The 16,946-nt window shown below is 40.0% G+C and overlaps 1 protein-coding gene across 1 annotated transcript in view; it reads right to left on the bottom strand.

Annotated features, from left to right (window-relative positions):
* Positions 1–1,560: 1,560 nt before the first annotated feature.
* The window catches only part of BCAP31 (B cell receptor associated protein 31), a 47,815-nt gene continuing 32,429 nt past the window's right edge, over positions 1,561–16,946 (bottom strand). Inside the window, exon 8 of the mRNA XM_072429559.1 lies at positions 1,561–2,063. Within this exon, the coding sequence (XP_072285660.1) occupies positions 2,025–2,063 (39 nt within the window). The 3' untranslated portion in view covers positions 1,561–2,024. The remainder of the gene's footprint in view (positions 2,064–16,946) is intronic.

Here is a 16,946-nt window from a genome sequence, read left to right as displayed (position 1 = left end):
CCACAGCAAGGCTGTCATGAAACATATCCCTATAAAAAGTTGCTGCACCGAGAAAATATTTTCCCCCCCTCTAAGTAAATACAAACACAGAACATCACATACTATATTGGGTATATTCCCTCCAAAAACACTCCTATTTTATCATATGTGTTGATATTACAAACGGTTTTGAATTCACATCAATGTACTGAGTGATCTATGTACTTTTTTTTCCCCCAACACAAATGTGTATCTATTTAAAATTTGTACTTTAAAACCCTGATAAAGAAGGGCACTGGGAGCCCCCTGAAAAAACGTCAGCTCCTAGCAAATAATGAAAAAGGAAATAATGGTTTGATACTCATTTTTTTTTGTTTGGACTCGGGTGAAAGACCATTTGTTCTAGTCCTGAAATCTAGTTGGAGCTTTCTTGCAAGAATGATTGCACTGTGACCTAATGCCTATAGTAAGCATGAAGCCAGAAGTCTGCATACCTGATTTACCAAGTATGGAAGCCAGGGTCAAGATGAGCACCTTGGAGGTTTGCACCTCTGAAAAAAAAAAATGAGAAAAATAGAGAACTGTTTTTTTAAACCTTGAGTTTATTAATACCAATGGCTGGGGAAAAGAACAAATGTAGTCTTATACAAGCGCAGAATATGTTTTACCTAAACCCATTGTACCAAAGTAAATAACCTTAATGTTGGTCTAAACCCAAGAAGAAAAATATATTTTATTGCAGCTTACCATTCCTAAATGTGATGGATGCATTTGTTTTAAAGAAACATTTTAACAAACATGGGGCAAGTACAAAAATAACTGTTAACCCTACCCGAAATGGAGTGACCGTGTCCTTTCCTTAGAGCTAAACTGAAATCTCAAGCTGTCTTTTGTAAACTACAACCCACCTTTCCATATAGAGATGGTGAGTTTGTAGTCCAAAACTGAAAACAACTTTTTCTTTTTAGGATGAGGAAGTTCCTGAAATAACATTCAGGTTTTAGGGGAACCCCTATAATTACTACATCCACAGCTCACTGTATATTAACATGGTGGTCAGTAAGAAGAATTATTTTTACATTGCCAGTTATTAGGAAGAATATCACCCTTACAGATAGCCAAAAAGATCACTGGTGTCACCTAAACTGACTCGAGAGGGTCAATTTACTCATTACTCAAGGAACATTAAGCAAATTTTGGAGGAACTCTTGCCTAAGTTGATAATGCTTCTTCTCCAGATACAATGTGTGAATACAGCGTGAATGCATAACAAAGCTGGGTGAGGGGGTTGTAGTCCTCAGAGGTAACTACAACACTGATTTTGGAAATGGAACATTGTAACAGTGCGGCATAGTCACAGGTCATAGGCGGACACATTTCAGACAGGATCAACAGGTGTTTTTTAACCTACCAAAAGGGAACAAATAAGAGAAGTTCATTGTTGGGGATTACATACCCTTCAGATATGGCGAATGCTTGGGGGAAACATGCACCCAGCGTTCTGTGCGCAAATGGAAAATTACAACCAGGAGAGGTGCTCCTGAAATGCCAGTGATAAAAAACAACCTTTTAACACCGATATAATAGGGAAATCTTATTCTGCAAATTTATTACAAATAATATCAATCAGAAAGGCATTCAGATAATTCAAACCTGACAATAACAGAAATGTATAGGGGCGAGAGTGCCAACATCTAGATAGGAATATATAAGAAACAGATTCAAGCGTCCCATTGGCTGTAGAGACGTAAAACGCACTAGGTGTGGTAAGTACAACATTGTGATTTAGTGGCTCATTTGTGAATGAAGCCTACCTAGCCCAGCAGTGGAATGAGGAGAAATGACAGCCGTAAATAGATTGCAAAATTTACATGAACATGTTAGACTGGTGTGAGAAAAGAGACAGAGCGGAGCTTTAAGCTGCTGCACATGTAGTTGGACTGAACTGAGTACGACTGATGAAGAGGTCATGTGACACTCTGTGTAGACTGCCATGGCAGAGCAGCCTGCTCGGGGAGATCGCCTCGACAGCCTGGGCAAAGTTTTCACTCGTCCTTTTTATCCCTTGATCCCTCCTTCTGAGCCTGTTGGGAGAAATGAAATACAATGAGAATGAAAAAAAATCCAGTCGACTCATGGACTTTAAAAATACATTATTTATATATAGAAGAGGTACAGTGAAAGAAAGGGAATCTGCATTTGGGAAAATCGGAAATCTTGCAATGTATTTGTAGCTCCTATGGTTTTTTTTTTCCCCCTCAACAAAAGTGGGGAATGGAGTGGGATCCACTGATCTATGTTCTGATTAAAGCTTGTGATGGCTGATCCCCCATCTTGGCAACCTTTTTATCATTTGGACCAGCTTCCCAAAGCAGCATTTTCTAAAGTGAATAATGGAAAGCTTTTTTTCCCCTTTATTGCTTTCAGGGTTCCAAGTGGGCAGGGCCATATGTGATGACTGGTGTGTTTTAATGCCGTTTGCTGTAAGTGACCCTTTCACCACAGGGTCACTTGTATACAAAGAGCAGCTGCAAAAGAAGAGAATGTATTGACGTTGAAGTTTGTAGAAAAGCAAAATGACATTCTCTTTTACAAACTTTGCTTACAAGTGGCCAAGCAGTAATAAGGGCTCTTTACAATAAAAAAACTTAATAGGTAGCCATACAAGTAAAGGACATAATGCACGGACCATGATCACGGATAAAAAGCAATGTGTGCTTTACCTTTTCTGCTCCCTAAATAGGAACAAATATAGAAAACATGAACAATTAAATTGAAATCTTATTACTATTTTTGACCTCCTTTTGGTCATATGCCCCCTTGTTATCCAGTGAAAACTCATACCAGTGCTCTCTGCTGGCTGAGTACCAGGCAGAGCCCTCAGCATGTGGCCCGATTTGTATTGCTGAGCAAGAGTTGAGGCATACTTGACCAGCTTCATCATTGATAGCCAATTACTGAAAGCACCGGGTCTAACTCTGGTGCCCTTTTGAACTACTTACATATTACTTACTAACTTTTTGGACTACTACAAATTTAGATACTCTGAAAAAAATTTTTCTACTTATACTATTTATTCTATCTATCCTTTTTTTTTTTACTTATACTAATACCGATATTACATCTTGTAAAATATACACAACTGTATCTTGTAAGTAACATTCAGGTGCCTAACCAGGATTGCCATCAGTGAGGAGAAAAGGGGTATTGTACTGGCCCCAAGCAAAAGAGCCTGACTTTTTCAATGCTGGAACTTTTCAGACATGGAGAAGGAGGGCCAAGAAAGTTTTTGTAGTATGGAGCCAAGAAAATTTTTTTGATAGCGGCCCTGCCCATGACCATCTACACTTAAAAATATAGCATGGGACGTACCAGGTTTGCAGACAACTCTTAATTGCCCTTAATGGTTTAAGTACGATTACACAGCTCAACACAAAAAATGTTTTTCACTTTCCAAGGATTTTTCATTATATTTAGTGTATTTCAGGTCTGATGAATCCAGAAATGACATCAGTTTCATTAAATTGGCTCTGGTTCTTGTAATACAGGAATCAGGATTTTACAAACAACAAATGTTTTGCATTTTTTATATTAAATGTAGCATTAATTTCATGAAACCTTCCATTTGCCTTCTTTTTAATCATACATTTTCTTTTTTTACAGAATTATGAGTTTTTCAAGAAGAAGTTGTTTAAATGACCCTAATGTATTTTGCTACATTTGTGGTAAATATTCTCAGCAAAAACAGAGAAGAAACATTACAGAATTTGTAAAACAAGCATATCATGCATATTCCGGTATTAAACTAGGTGACCAGGAAAAGTATTGGGCTCCCTATATAGTATGCAAAACTTGTGTAGAGAGTCTACGTCCGTGGAAAAATGGAAAACTGAAAAGTTTGAAATTTGGTGTACCTATGGTATGGCGAGAGCCCAAAAATCATCATAATGGTTGTTATTTTTGTGCTGCGTATGTAAAAGGTTTCAGTCGTTACAATAAAAACAAGTGGGAGTACCCTGATTTGGAATCAGAAAGACGACCTGTGCCGCATGGTGCTGATGTTCCCATACCAGTGTTCAGTACATTCCCTGATATTCCTGTATCCGACATGGAGGATATATGGGGTTTGGAGTGTAATCCAGGAGTTAGCAATGGAAGTGAATATGAAGGAAGTGTTTCATCAAACCAGCAGTTCACCCAAGAAGAGCTCAATGATTTATTACCTAACCTAAGTCTGTCAAAACAAGCATCTGAACTTTTATCATCCAGGCTAAAAGAAAAGAAAAGAACTGAGAGCAGAAGTTAAAATAACGGTTTATGGGACACGAGAGGTGACACTACTATTATATTTCAGTGAAGATGGAGACTGTGTACTGTTGTAACATCCCTGGACTACTAGTCCATATGAGAGTACCAGAATACCGAGCAGAAGACTGGCGACTTTTCATAGACTGTTCCACTTGAAGTTTGAAATCTGTTTTACTGCATAATGGCAACTGCTATACATCAATTCCAATTGATCTCCCAACAAAACTTAAAGAAGAAAATGGTCTTACAAAAGATTTGCTATCATGAACACTGATGGTCCATATGTGTTGATTTAAAAATGGTAAAACATGAAAAAAGGTGCACGAACATTAATAATGAGCCAATGGTTGACAAATAAAAAAATCATTCTTCCTCCACTACACATAAAAGTGGGATTAATGAAGCAATTTGTTAGAGCTCTGAACAAGGACGGTGATTGCTTCAAATACATTGTTGATTCTTACCTGGATTAAGTACTAAAAAATGAAAAGCAGGAATCTTTGATGGACCCCAGAATCGAGAAAAAAAGATAAATGATTCAAATTTCAAAAGTTACATGACTGATACTGAAGCTTCTGCCTGGCACAGCTATGTCATGGTACACAATTTGCCATTAAACTTTGGGTGCTACTATAAAGTATAAAGGTACACTATCTCTGTAGCCATTTGCAAAAATTTCTAGAAAACCTTGGGGATTTCAGTGAGGAACAAGGGGAGAGGTTCCATCAAGATATAAAGGTGATGGAAGAAAGGTATCAGGGCAGATGGGATAGACACATGATGGCAGACTACTGCTGGAGCCTTCAACCTGATTGTCCTGATCATCAGCATGAAAGGAAATCATACAAACAGAGTTTTTCAATGACTTCTTTGTGATTAGTTATGTAAATATACTGAATATGGAATATATTGACAAAAAGTATTTCAAAAATTTAATTTTGTATATGTAGGCATATCTAGTTTAATTTTGCTTAATTTTCATGTTTCATTAGTTTTCTATGAGGTTAATATTGAGGTCATTATTTCAAAAACTAGAGCCAGTCTAGCAAAACCAATATCATATTTGGAATCTGTGCATCAAACATAACCTAAAATGACTTTAATCTGTTTGGCAAGAAAATGTTTGATGACCGGTATTATTTCTTTTACCTAGTATATAGTGCTGATATATTATGCAGTATTTTACAAAGTCCATAGTTATATGACTAGCTGTCCCTCAAAGGGGCTCACAATCTAATTTCCTCACCATAGTCATATGTCTTTATTACAGTCTAAGGTCAGTTTGGGGGAAAACAACCCTACCTGCATGTTTTTGGGATGTGGGAGGAAAGTGGTGAGCCCGGAGGAAACCCACGCAAACACAGGGAGAACCTGCAAAAATTCATGCAAATAATGCGCTGGCTGAGATTCAAACCTGAGACCCAGCGCTGCAAAGGCCAGAGTGCTAAGCTCTGAGCCCTTGTGCTGCCCTAGATTTGCATTCAGTTTGGCAGCTGCATTTGTAGATTATTTATTATCCTGCTTGTTTAATATGGATCCTTCAAATTAAATCCGTCATCCACAATAACAAGCTGGCTCTCTGCTCTGATATACAGCAATGTGTATTTCTCTCTACTTTTTACCATTCTTCATTAACCATCATATGGCTCTTATATAATTATTTGGGTCAAACTGACAAGGGTCATGTTATATAAAATCCATATCTGCTGGGCAACAGACCAAAAAAGTCTTTACAAGCTGGCTGCTGTGTAAACCGATTTATGAAGCCGAGCTTGGTTTTGTTCACATTATCAACACAGTCCTGAGGATAGTCCGCAGGTCACAGCCAGCCAAATCCTGAAGTTTTTATATAACACAGGCATGCATTCAAAGGACAACCATGTGAATGGATGAAGCTAGGTAACCTAGAAAGAAATAAAGCTAGAGGTCCAGGTCAAAAGACTTGTTGCCTGGATTTTCTAAAGGAGAGCAAATATTGTACCCAGATTATTTCTCTCATAGGAAGTTATGACAACAATACTTTGATTAGGACAATGCCTGCATAGGGGCAGATTGCAAGGACCAGATATGCCATATGCCATATTCAATGGTAACTCCTCGTCACCCACTCTCCTCCCTGTTGGTGTTCCCCAAGGGTCAGTCCTTGGACCGGTTCTCTTTTCTCTGTACACCTCCTCTCTCGGTAGTCTCATATCCTCCTTTGGCTTACAGTACCATCTGGATGCTGATGACACTCAAATTTATCTGTCCACCCCTGACCTGTCTCCCTCAGTCCTGGATAAGGTCTCATGCTGCCTGTCAGCCATCTCATCATGGATGTCTGATCGATTCCTGAAACTCAACCTGGATAAAACAGAAATCATCATCATCCCCCCTCAAATTCCAAATCCCCCCCTGACATATATCTGTTAACAACACTGTTATTCGGCCCTCCCCTCAGGCACGTTGTCTTGGTGTCACCTTTGACTGGGCCCTCCCATTTACCCCCCATATTCAAAACATTTCCAGGTCCTGTCACTTTCATCTATGCAACATCTCCAAAATCCACCCCTACCTGTCCCCTGAGACCACCAAACTCCTTGTACATGCTCTTATCATCTCCCGTCTGGACTACTGTAACCTCCTCCTCTCTGGTATTCCACTAACCCGACTCTCTCCTCTTCAATCTATCATGAATGCTGCAGCCAGACTCATCCATCCTTCCCTCCGCTCCTCTTCCGCTACATCTCTTTGTAGTTCTCACCATTGGCTTCCATTTCACCTTAGAATCAAATTTAAGCTCCTGTGCTTTGCCTTCAAATCCCTACACAGTTATTGTCCCACTTACATTTCTGACCTGGTAAAAAAAATACTCCCCCTGCCGCTCTCTCCGCTCCTCCAATGACCTACTAATGACTTCCTCACTCATAACCTCATCACACGCACGGTTACAAGACTTCTCTAGAGCTGCTCCAACTCTCTGGAATGGTCTTCCTCTTCCTATTCGGCTTGCTCCTACTTTCTGCTCATTTAAAAGAGCCCTCAAAACCCATTTTTTCAAACTTGCCTTCTGTCAATTGAAACCACCACTACTTCCCACCACTACATATCTCCCATCCTATTGTGTGTGAAATTCCCCCACCTACTAGATTGTAAGCTCTTCGGGGCAGGGTCCTCTCCTCCTGTATCACTGTCTGTATTAGTCTGTCATTTGCAATCCCTATTTAATGTACAGTGCTGCGTAATATGTTGGCGCTATATAAATCCTGTTTAATAATAATAATAATAATCCCAACTTCATACAGGATTTGCCAAATAGGACCAAGATCTAGTACAGGAGTCAGTCTATTGGCATTTTTGCACAGACATATTTCTAAAAAGTGATCAGAATTCTAATCAACCGTATATACAGGAAAGATGATGTGTAATGATTGCAATGTGCCTTGGAATGTGCCCCTAGCACAGCCTCTTGCCTCCATTACCATTATAGCCCACTTCACTTCAGGAAGCATCTAAATACTTCACGTGCTTCAGTTACGATCAGGGGACCAAATTTGTGGCACTTATCAAATATCCCCAGTTAGCTCAGGGTGGGTGCTCTTCTACTCTATCCATTCTATTTTCACTGTGATGGCCCATTGACAAACAAATATATCAAGGCATTTGCATGACAGGTGGCTTTTGATCCAGTTCCCTTATGCTGAAGGTTGGCTGGAGGTTGCTAATGTTGGAGACATTTTGCAATGTTGGTTGATCTGTGGGAATTTGGCGGTGTCGACTGATATTGTAAGTGCATGCTTTGTCTCTGTGTCTGAGGAAGCAGACGTTAAGCTGTGAAACACGCCACAGATCTATCTAGGGACTACATGCTTGTAATCTGGACACGTTTTCTATCTGGTCTGGGTTACCTTTACCGTGTTTGCTAACCACAGGGCATAATATATTAACCTACACTACACCTACATATTAGCCTATTACACCATATACATATTACACCATATATTACCTACATATTACCCTTCCACTGAACCCTGGTTGGGAAACACCGCTATAAAGGGTAACTCAAGTGACTGCTCTGAATCTGCTGGGGCTGTTGACATCACATTCAAGATGGCGGCACCCAGCAGAAGTCAGGGGTTTTTAATGTCTACACAAGGGAAGCAGACATTTATGTCTATTTACAACTCTAGGCTAGGCAATCTTTATCCTTTATAAAAAAAATAGACAGATTGCTCTCTTGGTGGACCACTAATCTACACAAGGGAAGCTATTACATGCATAAAATATGTTTAATGCAAATCTAATCCTATAGAAAGGCAACAAGGTGTCTTTAAAGCACAAGTGTACATTTAGTACACTTACCCTTTTTTAAAACCAGGCGTCCCCCCCTTCCAAAGTACTCCAAACTTACCACTCTGTGCTCCAAAAACGCCTTCACTGTCCATCCTTCCTGGCACTAAACTGCTTTGCTTTCACAATACTTCGACGTGGCAAATACACAGCCTTGTTCAGCTCAATTGTTGCACAAAGCAATTTGATATTTTTAGGAACAATTGCTGTACAGATCGGCTTGTTGTAATAATCGTTGTAATGATTATCTTGTTCGTGTCTATGGTAATGGAAGAGAGAGCGAGAGGTGCCTAGCTGCTGGAACTACAGTAGTTCAGTAAAGCAGTCAGGCATTTATTATCTAGAATGTGAGAATTGAGAGAAATCTGTACTGAAGGTAGATTTTAAATTGGGACCATTATGAACAATTTCAAGACCTTAGGACTTAAAAATTAGAGAGGGCTCTGACTTAAATGAATACATGTTCTAAATATGCATCATGTTTAGTGTTAGCCCGGATTCTGGTTTCTTGTCGTCTACTGTATTTTTGGGTTACATAACAGCCATTATCCCGAAGTCTATTCTTTTAAAAAGAGAATACATGCTCTGTAATACTCACTCCTAGCCAAAACAATCCCATGATATTTTTTCCCCTTTCGCTTTGCTTGGTTAAATAAGATAGTAGAGTGGGAGAGAAGCTAAGGACACATTCTTAAGACGTTCAATATTAAATATTTCAAGAAATTTTAATGAAGGAGATGTGAAGCGTATAAAAGGATTTGACTCAGGATTCCACAGGAGAAGCTGCACTTTCTCTATCCTCCAATTAAAATGTCAAACAGAACATCAACAACACGGGAAAAAGCACCGAGGAGTCTCTTGCTGAGGATAGATTTCACTAACATCACATGAAGCTTCTCGGAACAGGGAGATCCTGCTCTGTACAGCTACGGATTAGTTAAAACCGCAACAAACTATAAAACACAATATTGTCCATAGGTCGCACTTTAATAATCTGTACAGGTCAGTAAAGTTTAGATTTAACTATAAATATAAGTCTAGAATTATTCCTCTTTCTGCCTCTATGCAGCAAAACACCCAATGAATCTATTATGAAACTGAAGTATACAGACATCATTAAATGAAAATTCCCCAGAAATTTTTAAAACTGGGTGGGAAAAAGCTGTGGGCAGGTAGTGGCCCCTTTGTTTTTGACCCAACTTTTCAGTAATATTAATGATGCAAAAACAGCCTGATCGGTACTGGAAAGTGCCATGTGGTGCACCCGGCTAAAGGGGCTGGGGGGAACACTATATATATATGCAAATGACAGACATATACAGACAGTGACACAGGAGGAGGAGAGGACCATGCCCCAAAGAGCTTACAATCTAGGAGGTTTGGGGAAGCAGCACACAATAGTAGGGGGATAAAGACTGGTGGGAAGTAGTGAGGGTTTAAGAGACAGAAGATGAAGAGTAGGCATGTTTCAAAAGATGCTCTTTTGAATATGGATCTCTTTTGGATGAGTGCTCTTTTAAATGAACAGAAAGTAGGAGCAAGCCCAAGACCATTCCAGAGAGTCGGGCCAGCTCTAGAAAAGTCTTGGAGCAATGGGTCTGACCAGGTTATGAGTGAGGAAGTCATTAGTAGGTCATTGGAGGAGTGAAGAGAGCGGCTAGGGGAGTATTTTTCTATCAGGTCAGAAATGTAAGTGGGATAAGAACTGTGGAGGGACTTGAAGGCAAAGCACAGGAGCTTGAATTTGATTCTAAGGTGAAATGGAAACCAGAAAAGAAACTGCAAAGAGATGCAGCAGAAGAGGAGCAGTGGGAAAGATGGATGAGTCTGGCTGCAGCATTCATATTAGATTGTAGCCGTTGGAGTGGTTGGTGGAATACCGGAAAGGAGGAGGTTACAGTAGTCCAGACGAGAGATAATAGGTATGTGTACAAGGAGTTTGGTTGTCTCTGGGGACAGGTAGGGGGGGATTTTGGAGATGTGGCGCAAGTTGCACAACAGTAAAAAAAAAAATTGTGCCATGGACTTCACCCTACAGCACTGTGGTATGTTTCCTGATTCTTCACATTTCAAAGGTGCATTGGGCAGCAATTAGGAAATAAATGGCTCTGCCCTGCCTCATGCATTAGCCTGTATGTGGTGGGATTAAAAGGGTATATATTGCATAATTATGTATTAATTAATAGCCCTGTGTTGAGTTGCTTATGGCATTCTTGTCTCCAGCACCTGAAAGAAATTAACTGGTTGCTGGGTGCAAGAGGTCTTTAGTGCACCTGAACCTTTAATCTCCCCAGTGGTAACCCAGAGTGGGACTCGAGTGGGACTCGCGGTAAAACAATGAAAAAAAATGATAAATACTATGTTACCTGGTCGGCCGGCGTCCTTCTTCGTAATCTCCTTTCTCTTGCATCCTCCGGCCAGCGTCCTCTGCATCTGATAACTCACTTGGGAGTTCCCGGAGACATTGGTGCATGCAGACATCGCGTTAGGGGAGTGACAGGAATTTCAAATTATTTTGTATTGCATTCAATACAAAATAACTGTATTGAATGCAACACAGTGGATTTAAATGTCTAAAAGTAGTACAGTCTTTCATTAAAATTTATTTTACAGTATAATATAATAGTATGAGTATAATAAAGTTTGAAGCACAAAATCATGTCAAAGTTTATTATTAAATTTTTTTTTATTTTTTTTTATGTATTCAATTTATTATTTTATACATGATTTTGTGTTGCAAACTTTATTATACTCATACTATTACAATATACTGTAAAATAAGTTTTCATGAAAAACAATATACCGCTTTTAGACACATAAATCCAGACAGAAATGAACTGCCCAAGAGGTAATGCCCTTTAATTCAGATACTTTAGCGTACCTAAACTACTGGTTTGTTGAAATAAATTACTTCCCCTGGGCTGATGAGCTAAAATATTAAAATGCCATAATATTTTGTAGGGCTCCCTTGCTTCCAATAAAAGCACGGGCTCCACAAATCTTTTAATGGTTTCCTGTAGTATCTGGCACCAAGCTTCATCAAAGCAGGCTACCTTTTTTTATTGCTTCATTGGTTCGGATCTACCATGCACTGATACCTGATATGTTCTGACACCTTCCTCCATGTGTAGTTCTTCTGTTGCATTAGACTGTAAGGTCCAGCTTTTCTTTCCACACTCACATCAATGAGCCTGGACAGCCTATGGTTCCCGGTCACTGGTTTACTAGTTGTGCTTGTTTGGACCACTTTTGTTAGGAGACGCTGCATACTGGAAAATCCCAACACAGGCCCTTTAATTTCGGAGATGATTTCGGAGCACCAGTCGACCCATAATTTCTACTTTTCCAGCGTTAACAAATCACCTTCACGAAACGACTGTTCATTTGTTGCATTACCAGTGGTTGTCCTACTACTTGACTGGTGACACCGCAACCAAATAATTATTTGCTTTTCTGTGTTTTGATTATATACAAAAAAAAAAAAATAAAATCATGCAAACCTGAGCATCAAACTGAGGTGAAGAATTTCTTTCTAGGTTATACAACGCTGGAACAAAAGCATTACCCATCTGGCAAGACCAAATAAAAACCCATCTGAGCTCATAAAGCACTGCACGGATTACAATATTTGCGAGTGGATTTCCAAGCATGTAAAAAAACAAAATATATCACATGCTGATTATTTTTATCTTGCATCAAAGCCTGCTCAACAGCATAAAGTAATGAGCCTTTCTGGAGCTGAACAGGTTAAGGTCACTGGGCCTGGTTGTCACGTACGGGTTTCGGGAGGTCACATGAAGCCCAGGTTGAAAGCATCTTGCCAAACTATTTATATCGGCTGGTAATGCAATCCATGTGATCCGAGAAGAATTTAGCATCTGTGCTTGGCACTATTTTGGAAAAAAAGGGAGGAGAGGTACAGAGGGTGAATGGCAGGGGATCTTATCGACCAAATAACAAGTTCTGCTTATCATGTGGGGCAGATAAGTGCCCATACCGGGCGGGGAACATGCAGACAACATAGATTGACTGTAGGCTGTGACATCAGGGGACAACCAAATATGGCAACACATGTCAGCTACATAGAGGAGACCTGTAGGCATCACAATGACTGGCACGACCTAAACTTCAGCCATTTTATTGGCTGCCATGTATTAATTTATTTTCAATATACTTGAATTCTTAGCCACAAATTTTACATAATAATGTAGACCACTCATCACCATGCCAGTCCTGAAAAGATGCTCCAGGACAGTACAGAAGATAAGTCTCATGGGATTTGAGGTCTTTCCAAAAAGCCTTTTCATGTGGTGGCTGCAAAAAAAAAGAAAAATCTGGGTTCCTTCTACCCAAGTGTGGGCCAAGTCAAGCTCTTGATTGGTTCTTTTAAAACATGGGTAGTTTATGTCTTAAGGTAAATTTGGGGGGAAGCCAATTAACCTAACTGCATGTTTTTGGAATGTGGGAGGAAACCCACCCAAACACAAGGAGAACCTGCACACTTCAAGCAGATGGTGTCCTGTCCGAGATTAGAACCTGGGACCCAGCACTGCAAAGGCCAGAGTGCTAACCTCTAAGCCACTGTGCTGCCCAATGAATTAATTTTGTCCTGAATGAATATATAACCTGATGGAAATAATGCTGTCAAGAAATGGCGTGGGGGTAACTAATCAACAGATATTCCAAGCTTTATTGCCTTCATATTCATAGTCATATTGAGGCTCACCTACTAGTGGCCTGGCCTCATTACGTTTGCTAACCCAATGACCAACCCTGAACATGTATCCAGTGAACAATAGACAAATTTATTTGTTTTCTTTTCCCCTGGCCAGTCCGTTGTGCTGACATATTTTGCACATCAATGTACGCTTTAATGTGCACATTTCTTTAGGCTCCTCACATAGGTGTGATTCCAGCCTCAGAAACAAGCAACTGTTGGATGGATAACCAACAACATGCTCCAGAATGCCTAGAAAGCACCAATCGTGAAATGCTCTAACTTTTGCAGATGACCTACAGTTGTACAACCCCAGCTCTTGAAGCAATTATTCATTCCTAGCACTAAGTATACAGAAGTTGTAAATAGCTGCTCCCTATCGCACTGTGTGTAATAGGAGTGGCCCCGGGCCTCTCCCCCCTCCCTTTACCCCACCAATGTAAGCGTTATCTTTATTACTAGCACCTAACCTGACTCTTGAAGTGATTAGACCGCGACTCAACCCGTGACTTTTCAAAAATGCCAACACGACAAGCAGGGACGCACGTAGGCCAGCAGGTGAATTCCTGCGTCTGAATCACAGAGTGCATGGGGAGTCTCCTCCTTCCCGGTCTACAGAGCATCTTCTCTAGAATTTCTCAGCTGCATGGAAATTTACTGGCTTTACAAGAAAACTTCTATTCTTAATCCCAAGCACAGAATGCCCATTGTTAAACTTGGTATGAGATATCTAAAAAGTCATGGCTGTATTCTCAAAGCTACCAACGAACCAATAAAGTGTCCATACAATGGTAAGATTAGAGGCAGGGTACGTACTTTTAGAGGTTTTTGGCCATATCTGCTTGAATACCAAAGAACGGGACGAATACTGAGGGCCCAGGGAACATGCACAGTTAAAGCGGACCCGTAACCACAATTTTTACTTTATTTAGAACAGTACATAAAGGCAAAGTCCCTCCCCTTCTGTCTTTACCCCTGCGGCAGTAAAGACCGAATGGAGTGCAGAGTCTCTCAAGATACTCACGTCACAAAACCCAGGAGGCTTGGGCTGTTCTCAGGCATGCGTAGATGTCATTGAATAAAGAAAGACGCCTGCGCAATGTGAGATTGGGCGACGTAGGCAGAAGGAGAAAAAAGACCGAAGAAGATGGTGGCCCCCCGTGTGGACAAAACAAGAAACTGGGAAGACGCAGGACCATGTGAAAGAAAGTCACACATGTGCTCAACATGCAGTCACAATGTCTTAAAAGAATGTCAGGGCACTTGTCAGGGCGGATGGAACATGGAACCCTCAATCAATCAAGAGAAGGTTGGAGAGTTGAAAAATTAAAGTTCAAAAAACAAAGGTAAAGGTAAAGTGTTTGTGTCGAAAAGAATTATATATGTCTACAGATAAGCCATTGCCTTCAAAAATGCAATATGGCAACCCAATCTGAAGCAAGGCATTGGAACAGGACATGGGTGGAAACCCCAAATGATTATCTTGTGTTCTTCATCCCTAACAAGCATTTCTTATTATTAGTGTACAGTACATTGGAAAAGTGCATCTCTTTCATTTCCTTTTTCCTGGCACCCATGCTGTTGGTTTCAGTGAACAGAGGAAGTATCCCAGCTGACACGTGCCCAGTCTTATGCAGTCTTGTCTGACAAAAAGGCGCCAAGCCAAGAAAAAGTAATTGATTTTGTGATTCCATCTTACAATGGAAAACCTAAGTCTTAATCCTAGTTTCTACTTACATTTATAGATTTCAAGTTACTAATTCATCAGCTATATAGCAATGACTTTTTATTATAATCTAAATTGGCACAAAAATATTCCACTGTCTTTACAAATATATATACACAGATGAACTTTATTTAATCAAAGGTTTCAAATACAAATATGAACTCAGGATGCCCAGTATATTTCCCCCATTTCTGGTTTCCAAACCCCTTAGAGAGGTGGAAAGGTACCAGGAAAAAACCCAGGGGCTAGTATAACAACCGATGGTTGGATGTTTGATTAAGACTGTTCCAAGGTCCCAAGCTTTGGAATGAAAATGAAAGTTGTGTGGAACTTTTTTTTTCCACCACAGAACTTGCCCTAAGAAGTCTGAGCCGGACAGGATCTGGTGTGTAGAGAATAAACTGTGCTGGCAGATGCATCTTTAAATTCCCATATAGATAAGAGGTGCATTACCTGAGTTGGGGTTAGTGCTCAAGTGTGCTAACCTGCCATCAGAGTTTGGAGCTAAAGCTACGTACACACTTCCAATTATTATCGTTGGAAAACGAACGACGAACGTTCATGCACGATATATACGACCGATCGTATAGCACCGATCCCCGGTCGTTCGTTTCCAGCGACTTTCCTCGTTCGTCGGCGTCGTTGGTTACTTTTTTACGAACAATTTTTTGCCCAATCGATCGTTCGTCGTTCGATTGGAACGATAAAAATTGGAAGTGTGTACGCACCTTAAGGGTGACATTCTTCCCAATGGTCAGCAACGTATTATTCAGTAACTTTTAATAAACATATTTAGTACACAATGTTGTATACTTATAGCTCGCCAGTTTATCTGCATTAAACTAAGTTGCAATATTGTTATCTTTATGAAAAAGGCCGAATAATATCTATTTTACACAAAACTCTGCAGCTCCACAATACTGATATTCTCTTTTTGATAGAAGCATGGATTGTGCTTGAGATTTCATACACGAACCAGGCCTACAAGTACTTTGCAGTTCCTAGATTCTCCTATTCATCCACCCACTATGAAAGGAGCAGACAGGACACATTTTTAATACAGGCAATATATATTTGGCATCATTTCTGAAATCCTAACACACTTCTGGCGTCACAGCCCTTTCTAAAGGTGACATTCAGCAGGGGCAGATATTAAAGAGGTGAGTTTCTGATATCGGCATCCACAAAGGCTTGTAGATTAAGGGATTGTAAGTGTCATAAGGCAATACTGTAAATATGGCAGCTCTATCCTACTTAATGCCTGGGGGGTTTATGAATCATCGGTAGCTGAGAGCAGGGGTGATCAACATACAGAATGTCTAACATTTTAAAGTGGACCTGTCTAAAACAGACCTACACTTGAAAAAACACGCAACCAGGCAGCTTTTAATTGCTTAAGAGACATGCTATGTTCCATCTGCAATAAAACAAACCTACCTGCCTGCTTGCAGTACTTTATACTGCATATACACAGCTCAATGTACGATCCCTCAGATTGTATATTTGGTCCGGCCAAAGACCCAAACCCAGACAACGGAACACGGAGAGCTAGATATAGTTCCGCTTTATAAATTATTCCTTATATGTCAGAATATACAGCAACATAATTTATTCCTTTCCCCCACACACACACACTTTTCTTTTTTTAAACATCATCTTTGTGCTCCAATCTGGAGATTTTGACTGGGCTGAGATGAGGTCTGCTACAGGCTGGAGGAAGCCCCCCGCCACATGTATTGTACAGCACTGCAGAATATTTTTGATGCATTATAAATAAAAGATTAATAATAGATTATGGAAATGTTTCCTGACCCCTGAAAATAACTTTTAGGTATGCAGGAATCCCTGCTATAATTATTAAATCCACAGATCACAGTATATTAGTGT

This window comes from Pyxicephalus adspersus, chromosome Z (genome assembly GCF_032062135.1).
Source record: "Pyxicephalus adspersus chromosome Z, UCB_Pads_2.0, whole genome shotgun sequence".
Classification (NCBI taxonomy): Eukaryota; Metazoa; Chordata; class Amphibia; order Anura; family Pyxicephalidae; genus Pyxicephalus; species Pyxicephalus adspersus.
Note: the sequence above shows the minus strand (reverse complement) of the source record. Positions and strands in the feature narration are given on the sequence as shown.